The sequence below is a fragment of the Trichoplusia ni genome, chromosome 8 (genome assembly GCF_003590095.1).
Source record: "Trichoplusia ni isolate ovarian cell line Hi5 chromosome 8, tn1, whole genome shotgun sequence".
In the NCBI taxonomy this organism is placed as follows: domain Eukaryota; kingdom Metazoa; phylum Arthropoda; class Insecta; order Lepidoptera; family Noctuidae; genus Trichoplusia; species Trichoplusia ni.
Window position 1 is genome coordinate 827,776 of NC_039485.1, and position 19,025 is coordinate 846,800.

General features: G+C 34.6%; 1 protein-coding gene across 1 annotated transcript in view; it reads right to left on the reverse strand.

Annotated features, from left to right (window-relative positions):
* The window catches only part of LOC113496556 (zinc finger protein 423 homolog), a 162,144-nt gene extending 144,007 nt beyond the window's left edge, over positions 1–18,137 (reverse strand). The window contains exon 1 of the mRNA XM_026875815.1: positions 17,664–18,137. Coding sequence (XP_026731616.1) covers positions 17,664–17,754 — 91 coding nt within the window. The 5' untranslated portion in view covers positions 17,755–18,137. The remainder of the gene's footprint in view (positions 1–17,663) is intronic.
* Positions 18,138–19,025: the final 888 nt, after the last annotated feature.

Here is a 19,025-nt window from a genome sequence, read left to right on the forward strand (position 1 = left end):
TTAGTAACTTTACCACTTTATAATATTAATGTAGACGTTTAACGTTTGAAAGTTTCTATAGATAGAAAATACAAGTCCGTGATAATGAAAAAGGAGGCAGCATATTTTTAAAATAAGATTTTGTGGAAATCTAGATATTGAGTTTTCTAATCATACCAATTTCTGATATCTATACTAATATATAAAGCTGAAGAGTTTGTTTGTTTGTTTGTTTGAACGCGCTAATCTCAGGAAGTACCTGAGATCTTTCAAATTGAAAAATATTTTTGTGTTGAATACACCATTCATCAAGGAAGGTCATAAGCTATATACCATCACGCTGCGACTAATAGGAGCGAAGATATAATGGAAAATGTGAAAAAAATAGGGCAGGTATAAATCATAACTTATACCTTCTACCTATGGGGACGAAGTCGCGGGCGACAGCTAGTTTCAGATACAGGAAATAAACGGATTACGAATTTCCTGTCAAAAATCCTTGTAGCAATCACTGCGCACATGAAGTTCATGTTCAATATAAATTAATCAGTTTAACAACGGCTAAAATTTACACGATGTTCTGTGAATCCTGTACATTTTATAAAGCAATTAACTGAAATAAATTAATTGAATTACCAACGTAACCGTTATCGACGTCACAGTTAACGAACGCTACCGAATACTGTGACATGCGGCACTTAATTCGGCGACACTTTAATGGATGGGATGGTACCAGAATAGTGGCGGTGCGTCTCTGAGGAACGAGTGCCACGTGCGATGTATAATGTAGATTATCGGAATCCTCCAACGTACTACTGAATTAGAATGGACAATGTTTCTGTTTGTAGAATTAACATTTATTGGCAGGTATGTTTTTATTTAATGGCTGCGTGTTTCAGTGTTTGTTGTTCAAAAGGCTGTATGGTTTATTTTAAATTATAATGAAATTTAAAAAGATTTGTTTATTCACAATAGTAAGAAACGAAAATATAAAGGTACTGCTTATTTCTTAAAGTATTTTTTGCAGCAGACCTGAAAAGGAGAAATTACAAGTTCCAGCAGAAAGTGTAAAGTTACCTTCATCGATAGCTACAGACTCTCTGTCGCCATAAAAGAAATGGAACCGCAACGACTCGCGACAAAATCGAACTAAAATATGGGTTCGAAGACTACAATTACCTCCTGAAACGCGAAGCTACGTGTTTGTTATAGCGCAACAGAACCACTACAAATATAACCGCAAACCACGTTTATAGAAATAACTTTATTCAATAACTTAGGGCACGCAAGCCGAGGAAGTTTTGCTAAGTAACCGCATCTAGGCCGGCACTTCACAAAACTATCTCTGATCTTGAAATACGTGCCGGCGAACAATTCATTGGGGATTGTATTAGAGACTATATTGGTTGGAAATGGGTCGAGCCTTTATTACAGCAAAAACTTTTGAAGTATTGCTGTAAAGCGAGAGACCTAACGATCCATTACTTATCATAAAAATTATAAGCATGAAATGTGAACAATGTTAAAGACTAAGAGAAACTGTTATCTAGTAACCAGGAGGAGTTCCGACAGGCAGTCCCATCAAGTAAGTTTCGACTAAATGCCTACAAACACAACTAGGGAAAAAAATTAACATTAAAGTTAACGACAAAGAGATCCAAAAAAAGAGTACTTTAAATTAAAAATCCTAGTAATTAATTTGATTCTTATGTGATTAATGACACTAATCCTCTCTATAATCCACGAAATAGTCAACAAGTTCCAGTAGCAATACACAACAATAGTCAAGAACCACACAAAACTTAAACAGCTGTTTAAATTATAAACACTTTCAACCTAACTCTCCGTCTTGTTTCCCACTCTCGTTTCTCAGTATACAAGCTGAAACTAAATAACTTCGTTACCAGCTTCCAAACATTGCTTATCATCTGCTAAAGTACTCCTAAACGGCTTAGTGAAACTCTACAACATTTAACTGTGTCAATTGGTATTTGACTAAATCTAGTAATATTAATCTTGATCCGTGAGACAGATTTACAAAAAATATTGAATACGTATTTTTTAATTTTATCACATTACTAGCTTTCCCGGCAGACTTCGTACCGCCTTAGAGTCGATGATAATATTGCTGATTGTTTTTAAGTAATCATTTTAAGTTGTATATAGGTTGTAAATAAGAAACACATGATTTACTAATATTGCCGATTGAATTAGTTTTTTATGCTAATAGCGTCTCTTCAGCAAGATCGCAACCACCTTCATATACATCTACTGCAACTTAGAGCCAAACTCATGGGTGCTGCCAAGTTTAGTTTATTTCTTTCTAGTTTATTTTTGATTTTGACTACCATTCCCCGATTTAATGGTGGTACACCTTCATGTATTACTGCTACCTGCTCTACTGGTAATCTCCTCATGACTGCTACCTACTCTAAGGTCCCACCCTACTCTCACGCGTACAGTACCTGCTACCCAGCTACAACCCTCATGAAATACTCCTATCTGATCTCCTGGTATCACCCTAATCAGCTACGGCTACGTGCTCTCCTGGTACCGCCGTCGTGCCCCCAGCTACAACCCTCATGAAATACTACTATCTGATCTCCTGGTATCACCCTATGGACAACAAAAGTTTGACATGTAATAAACAAATCAGCATTTATTGAAATGAAAGTATTCATTACACATATCGAGTTTTCATTGTTTTTAAGATGTATTCTGCTATTCGGGACGGAAACAAATCCAACAAATCAAAAACCATGGCAATCGGTCCAGCCGTTCTCGAGTTATAAGTGTTGTAACAAACACGACTTTCTTTTATATATCTATACTAATATATAAACCTGAAGAGTTTGTTTGTTTGTTTGTTTGTTTGTTTGAACGCGCTAATCTCAGGAACTACTGGTCCAAATTGAAAAAATCTTTTTGTGTTGAGTAGACAATTAATCGAGGAAGGCTTTAGGGTATAAACCATCACGCTGCGACTACTAGGAGCGAAGATACAATGGAAAATGTGAAAAAAAACAGGACGGGTATAAATCATAACTTACATCTTCTTCTACCCACGGGAACGAAGTCGCGGGCAACAGCTAGTATAGATAGATAGATAGAAATAGTTTTAATATTGATGTCTTACAAATATCAAATTGTCATTCATACGTCATTACATAGCTGTCATTTTACGTCAATTACATAGCTTTCATTTGCGTTTTGTTATTCCAAGTCTGATTCTTTTTTGTTATACCACGTTTTATAGTGACTGACGTTTCATGTCAAGTCACACGGGAACGCTGTCGAACGGGATAAAAAGTATCCTATGTCCGTTTCCTGGCTCTAAGCTACCTCCCTACCAATTTTCAGCCAAATCTGTTCTGCCGTTCTTGAGTTATAAGTGGTGTAACTAACACGACTTTCTTTTATATATATAGATTAAAAGTAGGGAAGATTATGAGCACTTAAGATGATGAAATATTGCGTCATCTGCGTTTTTCATCGATGCTTTTCCAGTTTTTCTTTAAACGACTTCTGACCTTCGGCAGAACGTGTTGACGAGGCGCACTAACCTTATGAAGACTGACATGTTAAGAGCGTCGGCCTACGTGTACCCTACCCGATTTGGTGTAATAATCACATTTATTTAATCTACCAGAAAAAAACACTCCCTGAAATAAAAAAATGCAGAGTTTATTTTCAATCTACTAAATCTCAGATTTCATTTTACAATTCCAACATTGAATAAAATATGAGATTTTCAAATACGTTACGAATACACACACCGTTATAAAAATAATCCCTTTGAACTTCGCTTAAATTAAAGGCCCCTAAACCATCTTTATTCATGACTTAAAAAAAACAAAATGGAAGCCGAATTCAGCCCCAAATTACAGCGATAAAAACTGATTTATTATTCTTCACCTTAGAGAAAGACAAACGAGGTTGTTTTATGTTTTATATACAAGAGAAAACGACTTCATTAGTGTCGGCCTAAATTGGGTGAAGATTGTGAAAACAGGTATCATTTCCTTGAACGAATTTTATTCCGTTGGTATATTTAAAAAACAGTTTAGGTACATTTACAAGTCGCCAAGCCCACTGTGCGCGATATGTCGCGAGTTCCATCCCCGTGTAGGACAAGCGGGACTCTTAAAAAAAAACTATTAAATCAAATATTATGACTATTTGTCCGTGTTGACCTACTCTTGCCACATTATTTGTCTTTATCATATATCTTCGACTTGACTCTTAAATAAGCAAATGTTAATATATAGAGTAGACACGTGTAAGTTCAACAAAAACGACTTAGATCGGTTCAATTTCAACGAAACATGAGATTTAAGTAAACCCTTTCAGTTCAATATGACTGCTCAAAACTTGTTTTGAAAGCCAATCTCGCCTAGAGAGATACAGGGTGATTTTCTAAGAACCTTCAGTTGTAATAAATTTAATAGCTGAAGATATAAGAGTACATAAATAAATGGATGATTTGTTTTAACAAGAAACAAATTAACTTTAATTTTGTATTGTGTTAGAATATCGATATTATTTTTTTATTATTCTGTAATTATACTTAACATAAAAAAAACGGACGGACTGACAGCCAGCGGTGTTCCAGTAAAGGCGTTCCTTTTTTACAATTCGTGTGGGGATCCCTAAAAGTCATATACCTAGGTTTTGACGTGGGTATCCACGATTATGATAGATTTGCCGAATCCATTATTAAATATGCTTTGCTGACTTGTTAGTAGGTTTATTGTTGAGTAACTAATTTCACGTACAACGTACCTCAAAGTGTGTATTTTAAATTGATATAAATCAAATAAAAGGATCCGACCGGCTGGTATCAAAAGTGATGCGTCCACAGTTCTCAAGTAATCTCGCTATCTCGTCGAAAATTTTACTTCAGCGACCGTAAAATAACTTATCAAACTTAACCTTTATAAAAGCGCTGAAAAATAAACTGTAGATTGTAGTATGTAAATCAAGTTTAAATAATGATGACTTATAATGGCGGGGTTTTCTGATAATCTTTTAGACTCAGTCGCAAGTCAGTAAGTTAGCCAGTCTGACTTTTTTTAATCATATAGATATTTGTTTGATAAGCTTAAGAACAAATTTCAATGTAAAGAAATATTTATCAATCTGTTATACGAACCATTGCAAATAAATAGCTTGATAATTTGGCATTGCAATGGTATGCCATGACGGAAGGTTCTACAGAACCATGTCATGTCAGTTCCATACGATGCTAAAATGTAGGTCATAATTATTTAATAAAATTATCCAAACAAACAATTTATCCAACAAAACAAAGCAATATTTTTAATAAATCCACTGAATGACTGTTTTCCAATTAATTTACCGTACAAAGAGAACATATAACGTATATTCACGACGAAGTGCATTGTGTACAATATTAATGATGAAAACAAACAATCAACAACAAAAATATATTGACAGAACAAAAGTGATTAATTAATAAAAAGGGTAAAATGAGTTTTCTATTTGTGTTTGTGATAATAAATGTCGTTAAATAATATTGATGAATATGTTTCTGATATGTTTTTCGGACGTTTTCTTGGTTACTGCTCAGCGTTCTAGAATTAAGATTCGTATGATCTTAACAGAAATGAATCTACTTCAAAATGTTTTGAGAATTACATTTCTCGAGTTCTCGTAAATAAAATGTTCTGGTCATAATACTTTCTTTTTTATGAACAGGTGGCAAAATTAATAAACGGAGTTGTTATCACCGGTATCAAATAAAATATGAAAAACCTAAAATCAGAAAAGGATGTTGAGTTTTAAAATAATCCAATCTGTATGGCATCCTCTACGCGGACAATTTTGCTCCTTAAAAAAAACAACTGAATTGAGGGTCAATCGATACGAGCGCGTGCACGATCCTGGCGAATACAGAGCGATTATAAAAACGGGAACGCCATTGATTGAAACATGAAGCCCACACAGTATATAACCTCTTCCTCCCTCAGAACCAAGCCCTAACAGTCATGTTCGACAGCGATCAGCACATCGACAGTTTCAATTTTCGAAACCTACTAGTTTGTCGGCACGAACCGGACGCTACGACTTTGTAACATCGTAAAAGCTTTCAACACGACGGCGGACGCGGACACAGAACATTTTACGGTATGTAGTTATAATGAAATATAAACTGTTGGACGCTCTAACAACGTTGTTTCGTTCGAAAATGTAATAACGAAGTTGCAGCAGAAAAGTGTTAAATAGACACAACAGTAATCTCATAGTTTCTTTTGTTTTGTAGAGCCGAGCAAAATATAAAATATTTTCTATCGTACATTATTTTGCTAACAACCTATTAAAATGTTACCAAGTTCAAATCAAATTTAGATAGTATTCAGAACTCAGCTAGACTTTTATGTTCCTTTTGAATCAAAAGAGCGACTTTTGTTTTTCAATGTTAAAAATATAAGTTTACTTTTCAGCAAAACAAAATAAATCTCGCTGTTATTTTACATTTTAAATCAAAGAGTCATCAGCATAATGTAAATCTTAAAACAATATATATTTGCATATATTTCTGTAAAATATTCGACATCAATTTGGAATAAGATTTTTATAAGTGGAGTTATTACATCAGGAAATATTTGATGTCTCCGTATAACGCCGACACGGTCCTTTGATCTAAGATATACATTTTAATACGAAAAGCTTGTTACCGTCAATCCTTTTTCGGCTTGACGGAGAGACGAGAGGCCTGTGACTGTCACAATACAAGATAAATACATTTTGTACAAAATGTATTACAATACTTTCAAATATATTAAAGTGTATCCAAAAGTGTCATTCCCAGCGTGTTCTGACCTCAGAGTGTCAAGTAACTTACTTCGTTGACACACGACAGTCAAAATGACAATGACGCAGATCTCAAAAGGAAACTATTTATATTATAAAGCTACAAGTTCATTTCATATTTCTTCTCTGAAAAGCCTTTATACAAATGAATCTGTTGAAATATTATTTCAAAGAATCGTGAATATTAAAAATAAATACACATTATGTTCTGACTTTATACATATTTGAACAGTAATCAAGTCTGAAGCTTTTAGACAGGTCATGAATATTTGCCAGTTTGTAAGAATAAAACGAGAGCACTTAAGATACTTGAACTACATATTCTTTATCTATATATAACCATAGATCATTACTGAATAATATCTCTAAATGTATGCTGTAAACTGACACGACTGCTTTTTAATTATCTGTCATAGATATGAGAGGATACTCATGATGATATTGCAAACTTTCTCTTTGTAACTCATCTCTTAATTTTCATACCCGCATTAGTACAACCCATCCACATTTCACAAAACTTTCGCTGACTGAAATTCCCACAGGGCAACACGTATATCAGAAATAAACTAACATTTAAAACGGTTCGATTATAACAAAAGCTTTTGAAATTCGACATTACTAAAATGGGTTCATTATGTGTCAAACGGCATATAGGTTACTTTCTAAAACAAAGGGAAACCTGACAAAAGATTAATCGGATTACATAACTTGAGCAATAATATACCTTATGTACATTATCATAAAGACCATTGTTGATTGAAGAGTAATGTTACGAATAAAGATCAAAAGCGTTTGTAAAGAAAGCTTAAGAAATGTGGGTGTGAATGTTGCGTTTGATGCAAATCCTTTAACCTTTTTATGGGTCTTGGTCGAGACGGCTGTGGCTTAATGAATGGTCGATGGACAACCTTCGGGACGCGCGAGCTCGTCTCGGATTGTTTCTTTTATTCTCAATGAACCGGGGCTAAAGTGTTTAGGGTTCTGGAGACGGGACAGCATATTGTTATGGTCCTATTGATTCCAATGCACTTGACTTTTTAAGATTTAAATTGCTCAACTCAGCTTATCGTAATCGACTGTCGAGATCGGTCATGAAAATGTAATACTTTTGTGAAAAAAAAGATTGATGATTTTTTCTTAACAAATAAATAGTTTTATTAATTTTCTCCGGGTACAAGACTAGTATACGACTAGTATGTATTTCCTTTGTCCATAAAATTTAAAAGCAACACTCACACATTTGTAAGTAACAAAATAATCTTTACCTTAAACTAACAAGCTTCAAAACTGCTATTAATCGATAAAATATCTAGTTTATTGAGTGGAGTGTCGCGTGCATAGGAATCGACTTCACAATCGTGGTATCAGCAGCGATGAAGAGGGGACTCGGCTGCGATGCCTACAATATAGACTTGAACATTTCAATGAGAGAATATACTCGAGAGACCTGGGTGCTTATCAACACGATATAAAGTTAAACTGTTACATTTGTAGATGGAATACGTAGTATAGTGAGACGTAGTCAGTTTGTAATGTTTTGTCTCGCATGCACTTCGCTGCACCAATTTAGTTTTTTAAAGGTTTAATGGTATATCGCCTTGGTAACGCGTGAAGTAAAGTCTGGTAATCATACTAACGCCATAAATGGCAAAATTAGGAGAATTATTAAATGATGTAACGGTTTACTCACGCGTATTTATCGGGGTAGCCCCCCGATAAATACGCGTAGCAGTAGCGTAGTAGCGTAGTAGAGCCGCGTCTGCTCATGATTATGGACTCCGGTTGGTTCCAAAACTAGTCGGGCTTACCCGATAAATACGCGTGAGTAAACCGTTACATCATTTAATAATGAATCATTCTCACGATAATTACTATCAAAATTAGGAGAATTAACAAAAACATTTTTTACAATATCTCGTAAGAAAAAAAAAACGATCATTTCTATACTTGTTTCTGCCTTCAGTCCATTTTTTTTCTGTAAATGTAACGAGCGTCAAAAAGCTAAGTTTCAACTAGATAAATCTATACGTTGCTTCTTACCAAGATAGAGGTTTTGGAGTTTAGGAGGATTCCTAATTAAGAACCCCTAATTAGTACCCTAGAAATAACATGAGTAACATTGCGAACCGCAGCTACCACAAGTAATTCCTCTGAGTAAGTGACGTCACACAATTGTGATTGTTGCGGAAGTTTACGTTTGTTGCGCATGATAAATGAGGACCCTTTAGTTAATTTTATTCATAATTTAACTGTTGTAGTTTGAGTTGTTGGACTAAGTTTGTTATTTAATTTTCGTGGTTTAATCAGTAGAATACAAAATGAAATAAATATACATATTTTGAACCCAAAACCGCATCTTCAATAAGAATTGGACACTATATGACCGACGATTTGACTTTTTCCTATACACGCGTACAATAAGACTGATATCAAAATCATGACGACCTCCGTGGTCGAGTGGCGTACGCACCGGTTTCAAGGTGTCGCTAGCTCTGAGGTCCCGGGTTCGATCCCCGGTCGGGTCAATGTTTAAATTCACATTTCTACATTGTCTCGGGTCTGGGTGTTTGTGGTACCTTCGTTGTATCTGAATTCCATAACACAAGTGCTTCAGCAACTTACTTTGGGTTCAGAACAATGTATGTGATATTGTCCGCATTTATTTATTTATTATTATTATTTATTGTCAACAACAACGTTTACCTGTCCAGGCAATAAATATTTCAGTTTCTCGTTAAACGAACTACCAAATAAACCTTGTTCTGATTTTCCGTTACCAAATACTATAATGATATCAAAATCCCTGGAGTTGGGTATTACATTGCGGGGCATTCACCTAGATACGACATTAAAATATAATACACTATTACTTTGTATTCAAAAGTAAGTACTGAGTAAAGTTAAGCAATTTCAGTTGTTCCGAACTTGACCCTCGCCGAAGTAATTTCAACTGTAGTAATATTTTACTGGCACGAGTCAACAATCTGCTGCAAGCCGTCATTTTATTCGTATCATAAAAACTTTCGGGTATTAACTTTATGGCTTTCTGATTTCCCGTTTGAATTGGCCCTTTCTATTTGAATACCCACTTCAATTCGATGAGATTTTTACACCATTAAAATGAAAAACTCGAATGTAACGATAGTAACTATACGTAAAGTATCTATTATCAACAAAATCGTCTTCAGTCAAATCAATTTAACTTGAACAAACAATTTATATCCCACGAATGGCTCACAAAACAGCTTTTCTTATCTTACATCCACGCATGTTACGCTCACGTAATAATCTAACAAAAAGTCGAATATATCTTACTCAAGAAAAAAAAGCAATCCAAATATGAGGAGTACGCAATACAATAAGCCCGAACATTTGCGAGGCTTCGGGATGAAACTAAGAAAATAAAAGTGATACGTAAGGAAAGGAAATGAAGCGAAAAATCTAATACTTCAACAGGTGTTTCTTCGCCGATCTGCCAGTTTCTCAATTTACGGGCAAATTGGCGCGCCACTCTGATACCTATTAAGAGGAGCTGGGTTATTTCTTTTTATTTCGTGAACTGTGAAGGCCAGGACTTTCAGGGACTGGTAATGAGCTCGAAGGTTGATTGGTTTAGTTTTTGAACGGAAAAGTAAAGACAAGTTCTAGACCGTTCCACGTGTAGGAATTGTACCTAGATAATGTCTAATGTCCACCAGTCTTAGTTTACTTGGCACTAAGATTGAAATCCATTGAATGGTCCTACTAATATCCTACCTACTAATCTTACTTCTTAGTAATATTATAAACGCGAAAGTTGGAATGTTTGGAGTTATGGATATATAGATGTTTGCTCCTCTTCCACGCAAAAACCGCTCACGGATTTAGACAAAACCTCGAACACATAATATAATTTTATAACAAGGATTAACACATAGGAGGCTTTTATCCCGGTTTTTATGTTCCCATGGGATCCTTTTCGATTTGTAGCGGGCGGGCCCGCGGGCAACAGCTAGTATTGTGATATAAAGCAACAGGATTATGTACTGTGACGCTAAACTGCTATTGGCTGAAAATTATCATTTAAGCATTTTCTTGTTATCTATCCGTCACCCTGAGGTTGACAAGTAGACTAGCAACCATTGTACATTATTTATGAATGAGAAAAGTAAATAAATAACTAACCTAAGTATTTTACATGAAGCGAAATCTATTCCCTTACTCTATTTTAATAGACAATACCGTACCTCTAAGTATTTCATTACATTGTAACACAGATGTTGCTGGCAATAGGAAACCTTAAAAATGGTCTAACACCACAATACCTTATGTAAACAAAAATGTTAGTCAAAATAATATCACAATCGGATTTAATTGAATAGAATCGGATTTGGTATAGCTAAAGAATGTAAATACTTTCCCTTGACTTCAATATTGTGCGCTTAGCTTTTTCGAAAATGAATATCGGATAATTTTTGAACTCATCTGATGTAGGAGCTCAAAAGTAGATAAAACTCCGTCGAGTTTGAACTCCTTTGATCTGTCTTCACGAGTAGGTATGTACGTAAGTAGCTTGTAATTAAAAAAAAAACAGTTTTTGACCCCTACGCGGAATAGGCGTGTTATAAGTTTGGCGTGACTACCTGTTTATCTGTCTGAGTCATCATAGCCGCCAAACGGATTAAGCGATTTAAATTTAATTTGTTTTTTATTAAAGGTAAATTATGTCCGTAATTTTATCTTGGTATATAAACTTAAGTTCACTAAAGTTTAAACAAAAAAACATGGAATTAAACCGTAAAATTCGATAAGTTTTAGTAAGGACTGTGAACAGTATTATCTGATTTAGTCATGTTACCACAATATGAGAACACATTGTAAGACAGCCGCGTGCAACAATGAACGAAGCTTTCTGATTTCCCCCGGGCCGGATGCAGCGTAAACATGTCATATTTTACGGGAGTTCCTGCTTTGCTTACTTAAAAAGAACGACAGAAGATAGATAAATAGGAATAAATTTTGCTGTGATCTGTGATTTTCCTTAAGTAATAATTAAAAGCACAAGTAATGGTAAAGATCACTGTTCTTTTTTGAAGACACTTTATTATCTTGAACCATTAAATTACAATACTATCACAGTAACAATTTTTTTTAAGTAAAAATGATTATATCGAAAAATAAGCGAAATAGAACCACAGATTATAAAAAAATATTCTTTTTTTGTTGTTTTAGACTTTAACCTCCTTCATTCTTTACCTCAGCGGTTACGATAAAAAAAAACACTGAATTATTGAAAAGCAAACATTTTTCCATAGACTATTTAGGGGACTATTTTGCCTTAGCCCATAGAGGGGAAGGCAAGGGGAAGTGGAATGTCGACGGTAATCCCGCGAGAAGAGTTAACGATGAATGAATTCTTTATAACTGTTGCTCTTTAGCGCTAAACCTGCCACGGTTAGATGTTATACGCGTTGAATTATTAATATCTGCTCCGTAAAATGGCTACGTTTTCCGGGTGTTACCATTTTTTTGATATCGGTAATTCTATTCTTTCAGTTTCTGAACTACACCCAAGACATTTCCACGAACATGTAAAACCACCATAACACAAAGGAATGGTAGGAAGTTGTATATTATTATAACGATGAGGCTTCCAAACGGTTATAGTTGTACAAATATTAAAATAAAAAGTCATCGACCTTACTCAACAGAAACCTACCTTGTCTTTCTTCACCCTCACTTTTCAAGTAAAAAAGAAGTGATTTCGTCTTATCCGCTTATCAAAATTAAGAGGACAGATAATCGTAACGATTACTCTACAGTCAAGAGCAAATCTTTCAAAATGGAGGTAGGTAAGTAAAGATGGCGCGCATTGTTCTTACGTAATCTTTTATCGCGAGACACGTCTCGAGATTAAAGATGTTTCGAGCGCCCGGCGCTTCCTGACAAACACTACAGTCAGGAAAAACGATCGAGATTTGAAATACGTGCTGAAGTGTTCAAATGTACTTAGCAATGTTTATTTCGGATCCATTTTATATTGTTATAGGGTTATAATGAGGAATAGGTGTGAAAAACTAGGTGATGCACAATTCTTCTTATTTTCACGCGAATTCAAAAAGGAAGAGGTTCTCAATTTTTCAGTATTTTGTTTAAGTTTTTTTTTTTGCTACTTTAGAACCGCGGTCTTTATAAACCGATTTTGTTGGTACTCTTTCATTTAACGTGAAATAGCTGTCATTTGGTCACATAAAAAAACCATCAAGTTTGGCTTGATAGTATTTTATTTGAAGTCAGTCGTATATTTTCGTAGAAACACCTGAGCTCATTACAGCCAAAAAGCCCAGTTAATATTCTCCACTCTATTTTGGTAGGACTGCATTGAAATATACAGTCTATAAATGATTTTTGAAATTCTGTTTTAGATATTGTGTAACTATTATTTTTCGGTACCGCACTGATTAAAAGCGGTAAGTAATAAGTAGACAGCGTCATTACTCACTTAAACACACTTTACTAAATCGGTATGAGAGGCGTTAAGCCGAAAAGCTTACCTACATTTTTTCAAAGTTTTATTTACCGAGTAAAGATATTAGTGTTCTATTTTTAGACCTCTATTCTGGTCTTATAATAGGTGTAGCCATTCAGTCAAGTGATTCTCAAAAAAACTGTTTTCATCTTTTGTATTTCATAATATTTACTGTTACTGATAATAATAGCTGCGAAAGGTTCTCAGTCAACAAACACATCGTTTAAATCTTTAAATTTTGTTAAGTAACTGTAAATCGGGAGCCGAGGAGACATTTTCCTTTCCAACATTGATGTCACGGCGAGCTGACTGGTATAGGTTACCACTCTGTACTCAGTGCGCGCGAAGAGATTGTGATGTGAGTATTGTCCACAAAGGCTTTTCTTAATGTTTGTATAGCCCCTTCAAGAAATATTTAAATTATTTAATGAGTCGTGCAATGCGGTTTATAATGTCATTTGGATCCGTTTGATTTATGTGACAATTTTAGAGCCGTTTGAGTTATAACTTGTATAGGATTACAAAGTTTGTCGGTTAAGGAGGATTATCACCATCTCTTTTCTCAAAAAAACATCACAGAACATGAATATAATTGCAGAAGTGAGACAGCACACTACATGCGTCAGTACTCCTCTCACTTTCCTCATAGATTTGGTGAAAAGCCAAACTTTTTGAGTGTGAAACCGCGAGTGTAAGCGTTCGTTTAATTCGCTTCGATATGTTCGCGCGGATGCGTTTAAAGTTCATATTTTTCCGCATGAATATTAATGGATACACGTATTTAAGGTAAATTTATGGCCGGCGACACAATATATGGATGTTGGCCATGTTGGGAAGATTCATGAAACAGCGCGACTTGCCAGCTACCAAAAATAGCGTGTCTCAACGAATGTTCTCTAATTATGTTTGTTACTTTACTTTCGGAGAGATCAGTGTAGATTCACTCCCTTTACTTTAGGTTTTTATCCTAAAGAAATATAGTACTCCCGTGGGAAGACAACTATGCTCGTTCCTTATAAAGCGATTCAATATACCATCAACAAACTCTTTCTAGTTAACACTTATTAAATAGCCTCCAATGTTCCATAAAATCTGATTGTGAATATTCAACAACTATTAATAAAGGTACCCATGTCACTCCACTTTGAAACGCCCTTTGCAATATGCCTTCAATAAAACACTGTTTATTTTACTTGGCAAGCGAAACAACTTGGCCTCAACATAATAACACTAAAAACTAAACACCCAGTGACCCTTTTGTTTGACACATTTGTATTATTATGATAATAAACATGATATATGAAGTTTGTTTGGTTTTACCTCCAATTTTGAAGCAAAATTTACATTTACAAAATACATTTTATCAAATGTACCTAAATATTGTTAAATACTTTCTGTCGTTCTAGTCAATTAATTGACTTAATTGTTGATAGTGGTCAAAATAACAAGGTTTTATTCCAACTAGGCCGTTTTTCAAATACTTTTAAAACGTTACAATAATGACTTTGGCACACAGGTCATAGAGAAGATCTGTCAAAAATATCAACAGACTATTCCATAATCTATAATCAATGCAGTAAATGCAGTAATGCGTTTTACTTCTTTTTTTCGTTAATTCTTCTTACAGATAAAAATTCACATCAAAATAATCGTAAATACCCTCTACTTTCATATCGATCTACTACTAAATACAGAAGATTAACTACCATGAAATGCCTTATAAAATTAGGTGCACATAACAAAAAACCTTTAGAAAGATTTCGAAAAGTGTCACTCATCGCTTTAAATTACGAAATAACTTCATAACACGGCGGGTGTCAAAAGATTATTTCAGCAAAAGTAAATAGCTAATTAGGATTAGACACTTCGTAATATCAAAATGCTTAGAACATTATTTACTTGTAGATTTTACTAGATGTTTACACTATAATTATTGAAAACACCGTTAATTAACTAAAATATACAAAGCCTTACAGCGAGATTATAATTACGAAATAATTACAAGCAAATTAGTAGAATAATCTGAAATTAAATTGTCTTTGTAGCCTGCAAAATTGTAAAAACAATTTTAACAAAACGTGTAATAATGTTATTAATCGATTAAGGTACAAATGCTCATTAATGAAATTAAGGCAACACGACTGTGTCCCGCCTAGTATAGCAAAGCAGCACTGCCTCTTTTTCTCGAAGCAGTTTAGAGGTTGATTCGAACTTCAGAACTGCCTGCGAAATGTAGGTTTCTGGTAACCAAGCAAGCATTGTAGAAACAGGGTTTGTTAAAAAAAATAAAAAAATCTTTGAATGCAACATCTGCGTTGCTCTTTCAGAAAGCCCAAATTGGATTTTAAATAAAACTTCGAAGAAAAGCGACCACCAAATTAGAATTTTCTTAAAATACGTTAAAAGAAAAAGTTTTCCTTCTTTTGAAGATTGTTTCTAACGCGTCAAGTCAGTTTTGCACATGGATATTTAACAATTTATTTAGCTTAAATAAAGGGTTTAACAACGCCGGTACTTTTGAAGATATTGAAATATTTAAATTTTAATTTGGAGCGTCTATGGATTAAATGCAAAACTATAAATTGATATGATATAGCAGTAGTAGTAGATGCACACGTGAAACAAGCAGAACGATCAACGTGAAATGAGATATCGCAAAACGCAGTAGCCAAGTAGCATCAGAAACGCAGAATGTATGAAGATGAAATTCCTTTCGATAGCTCACGTGACTTTGTCCTGTCATCTCCATGAGGGCAGGCGTGTTTCAGGAGCTCATAGTACTCGTACAAGTGACAACAACATAAGTGGGTAAATCTGCTTGAAAAAGCAACATATACCTTAAGTGGTCAAAGATCAAAAGCCGTGCTATATATTCTTTGATAACGAATGTTCGCTTCGCCTACGTCGGACATGAATAATGCCGTAGGCGAGGACTAAATAATTTTACAAAATGTCATTACCTACCATCTTTTTAAACGTGAACAAAAGAATTAATTTATTCCTAAAGCCATTTGTTTAACAAAGAAATTATCATGAAAGAACAATTTAAATCTTTTTTGGATTATATTAAACGCTTTTTACGTAGGCTGTCTTGTAGGTACTGATTCTATACATTGTAAAATAAATTGAATTTAGGCCTGTAGGTACTATGCCATCTTCGCCTTAAGGACTTAAAATTTTACCTTCAGAAAACTTAAATAAGTAAATGGCACACCAAAAAAAACCTGTTTTCACCTACAAAAAACATTACTGTCTCATAATAGCTAGTCGTCAGAGATACCATAAAAATATCGGAATATCGTAATAGTAAGGTCGTTACTATAATAACGTAATAGAGCAATATACGATGACGATGTCTTCTGGCCAAATTAATCTGGTTCACAACTCTATGGCTTCTTGTGAGGGATTGAGAGGCGATGCTCCGCTTCCCACGTCATTATTGACATGCTTTAACTCAAAAAAAAAAATGTTTTTGCTGTTACGGCTTTACATAAGAAAATAAATGTTTTTATTAATAAACCGTCCGTACCCCAATTTGCATGGCATTTTTTTATTATACCAGCAAACCGTCGATTCTAACTCAAACCCTTATAAAGATAAAGAAAAATTGGAAACATTATTAACTGATGTTTCAAATTTTTGTTTCCTTTACTCGTTACCTACACCCTATTTGCCGCGACTAACTGATTTATGCATTTATCACTGCGATATCTTACGCGATTGTCGATCTCAGATTTCAATATTTGAAATACATATTGCTTCGTGACTTTTTCCTTCACCGTTTATCATTGGTGTCAAACAGTCAAGAAAGTAGGTATTTCTTAAGAAGTCACATTGGCACTTGCGTCCGTTCGTTGGTGTCAATCTTGCACCTGTGCATACATATTCGTTCGTAAGAGCCTTGGAAACCAATATTAGTTTGAGATATAGCTCGACATAATTATTATCTTCTTAGCTACCTGGTGGCTATAATAAACGTGACGTTATATTATACAACCGAATATCTGAAGAAACTAAAGCAATATTTCCTTAGGAATATTGTATTTGACGCAGTTTTACTAGAAATAAGTATTTATAATGATGTTAGCAATTACTAGTTTCGAAAATAATACTAGACAAAAGAATGATGATTCAATTCATTTTACCACCAATTTGAGTAAAATAATCACCATTAAAATACCTCATACTACAAAGTTAGAGAGATTAACGCAAGACGCTTTTAACTATGTAGTTGCATCAAAAACAACACTATTTACTACACAGATTAATGTTTTCCTTTAATTTGGTGTCTAAAAACAATCCACTCTCATTTCGTGATAATTAATTTGTTTATTATAAATACCTGTTTTAACATTGTTGTTGTTGTTGGTGCCTGAAGCCTGGCTGAACAGCGACGCGCCGGTGAGCCGGGCTCGACGGAGAATCCACCACATCTTGGTGAAAATTGCTGACTAATTACTTCTCAATATGTATTAATCAATCGATGCAATTGGCAAATATTAGAACACAATATTCCACAGCTATTTACAGTTCTTTATTCAAATTTTAGCGGGTATTTTCTTAAAAAGTTACTGCAATCACTATTTACGCCGGAAAAGTGTTTTTCTTTTCAGGTTTGATATCGAAAAAGTATTTAATTGAATCTAAGTGACGTACTCAATTGAATTGTTGATGTTTTTATTCATAATCGAGTCGTGATGTTAGATCGCGCGTCGTGTTGTAGACCGGGGTTGGGAACACCCTCGCCACCCGCTAGCTAACACAATACTGCCTGACATTTACAGTCACGGCATGCGCAGTGCTGCCCTCTAACAGGTGAATATTTGGACCCTTACTTATAATTAACGAAGGTATTTTGATATTATGCTTTTAAATAACTTTTATGATCTTATTAATAAGGGTTGCGTATATTTATGGTACGTAGTTATCGGCATTTCAATGGTCTAATTTTCCCTGTAGAATGTATAACTTTACAAAGTCATGGTTTTGTTTGACTTTTATCAAGTCTGGCAAAGTGAGTGAAATAATAAATCTTTTGCACTTGACTTCGACGTGTTGTGGATTTATTGTTTTACTAACTGTTACCCGCGGGCCCTCCCGCTACATATGAAAGTGATCTCACGAGAACATAAAAACTATTCTAGGTATATGTTAATCCTGGTTGTAAACTATCTGTGGACCAAGTTGTGTCTAAATCCGTTCAATCGTTTTTCCGTGAAAGAGGAACGAACATACATACACACAAACTTTTGCGTTTATAATCATATATTAGTATGATATTTGTTAATATTTATTATTTCCTATTTATGTTCTCTGCGTCTAGTCCCTTAAGGTCCGGCAGACCGAGGAGTCATCGCGGATTTTTCTGCTTTTTCATCTACCTTCATACTATTCTGGAATACGCATTTTAATGTTTATTTTACTGACCTACTTAATATAAACAAAGGTTCATTTAATGGGATTCCGTACCTAAAGGGTTACAACAGGCTCTACTGCTAAGAGTCGCTATTTTTTTTTTCTGACCGTCCGTCTGCCTTCCTGTTACTAGGCTCTATCTCATGAACCGTGATATCGAGACAATCGGGATTTCCACGAGCCCCATTACTAAGGCTAAGCTGTTTGTCCGTCTGATCGTCCGTCTATCACTAGTTGTATCTCATGAACCGTGATGAATCTAGCCAGTTGAAATTTTCACACATTTTGT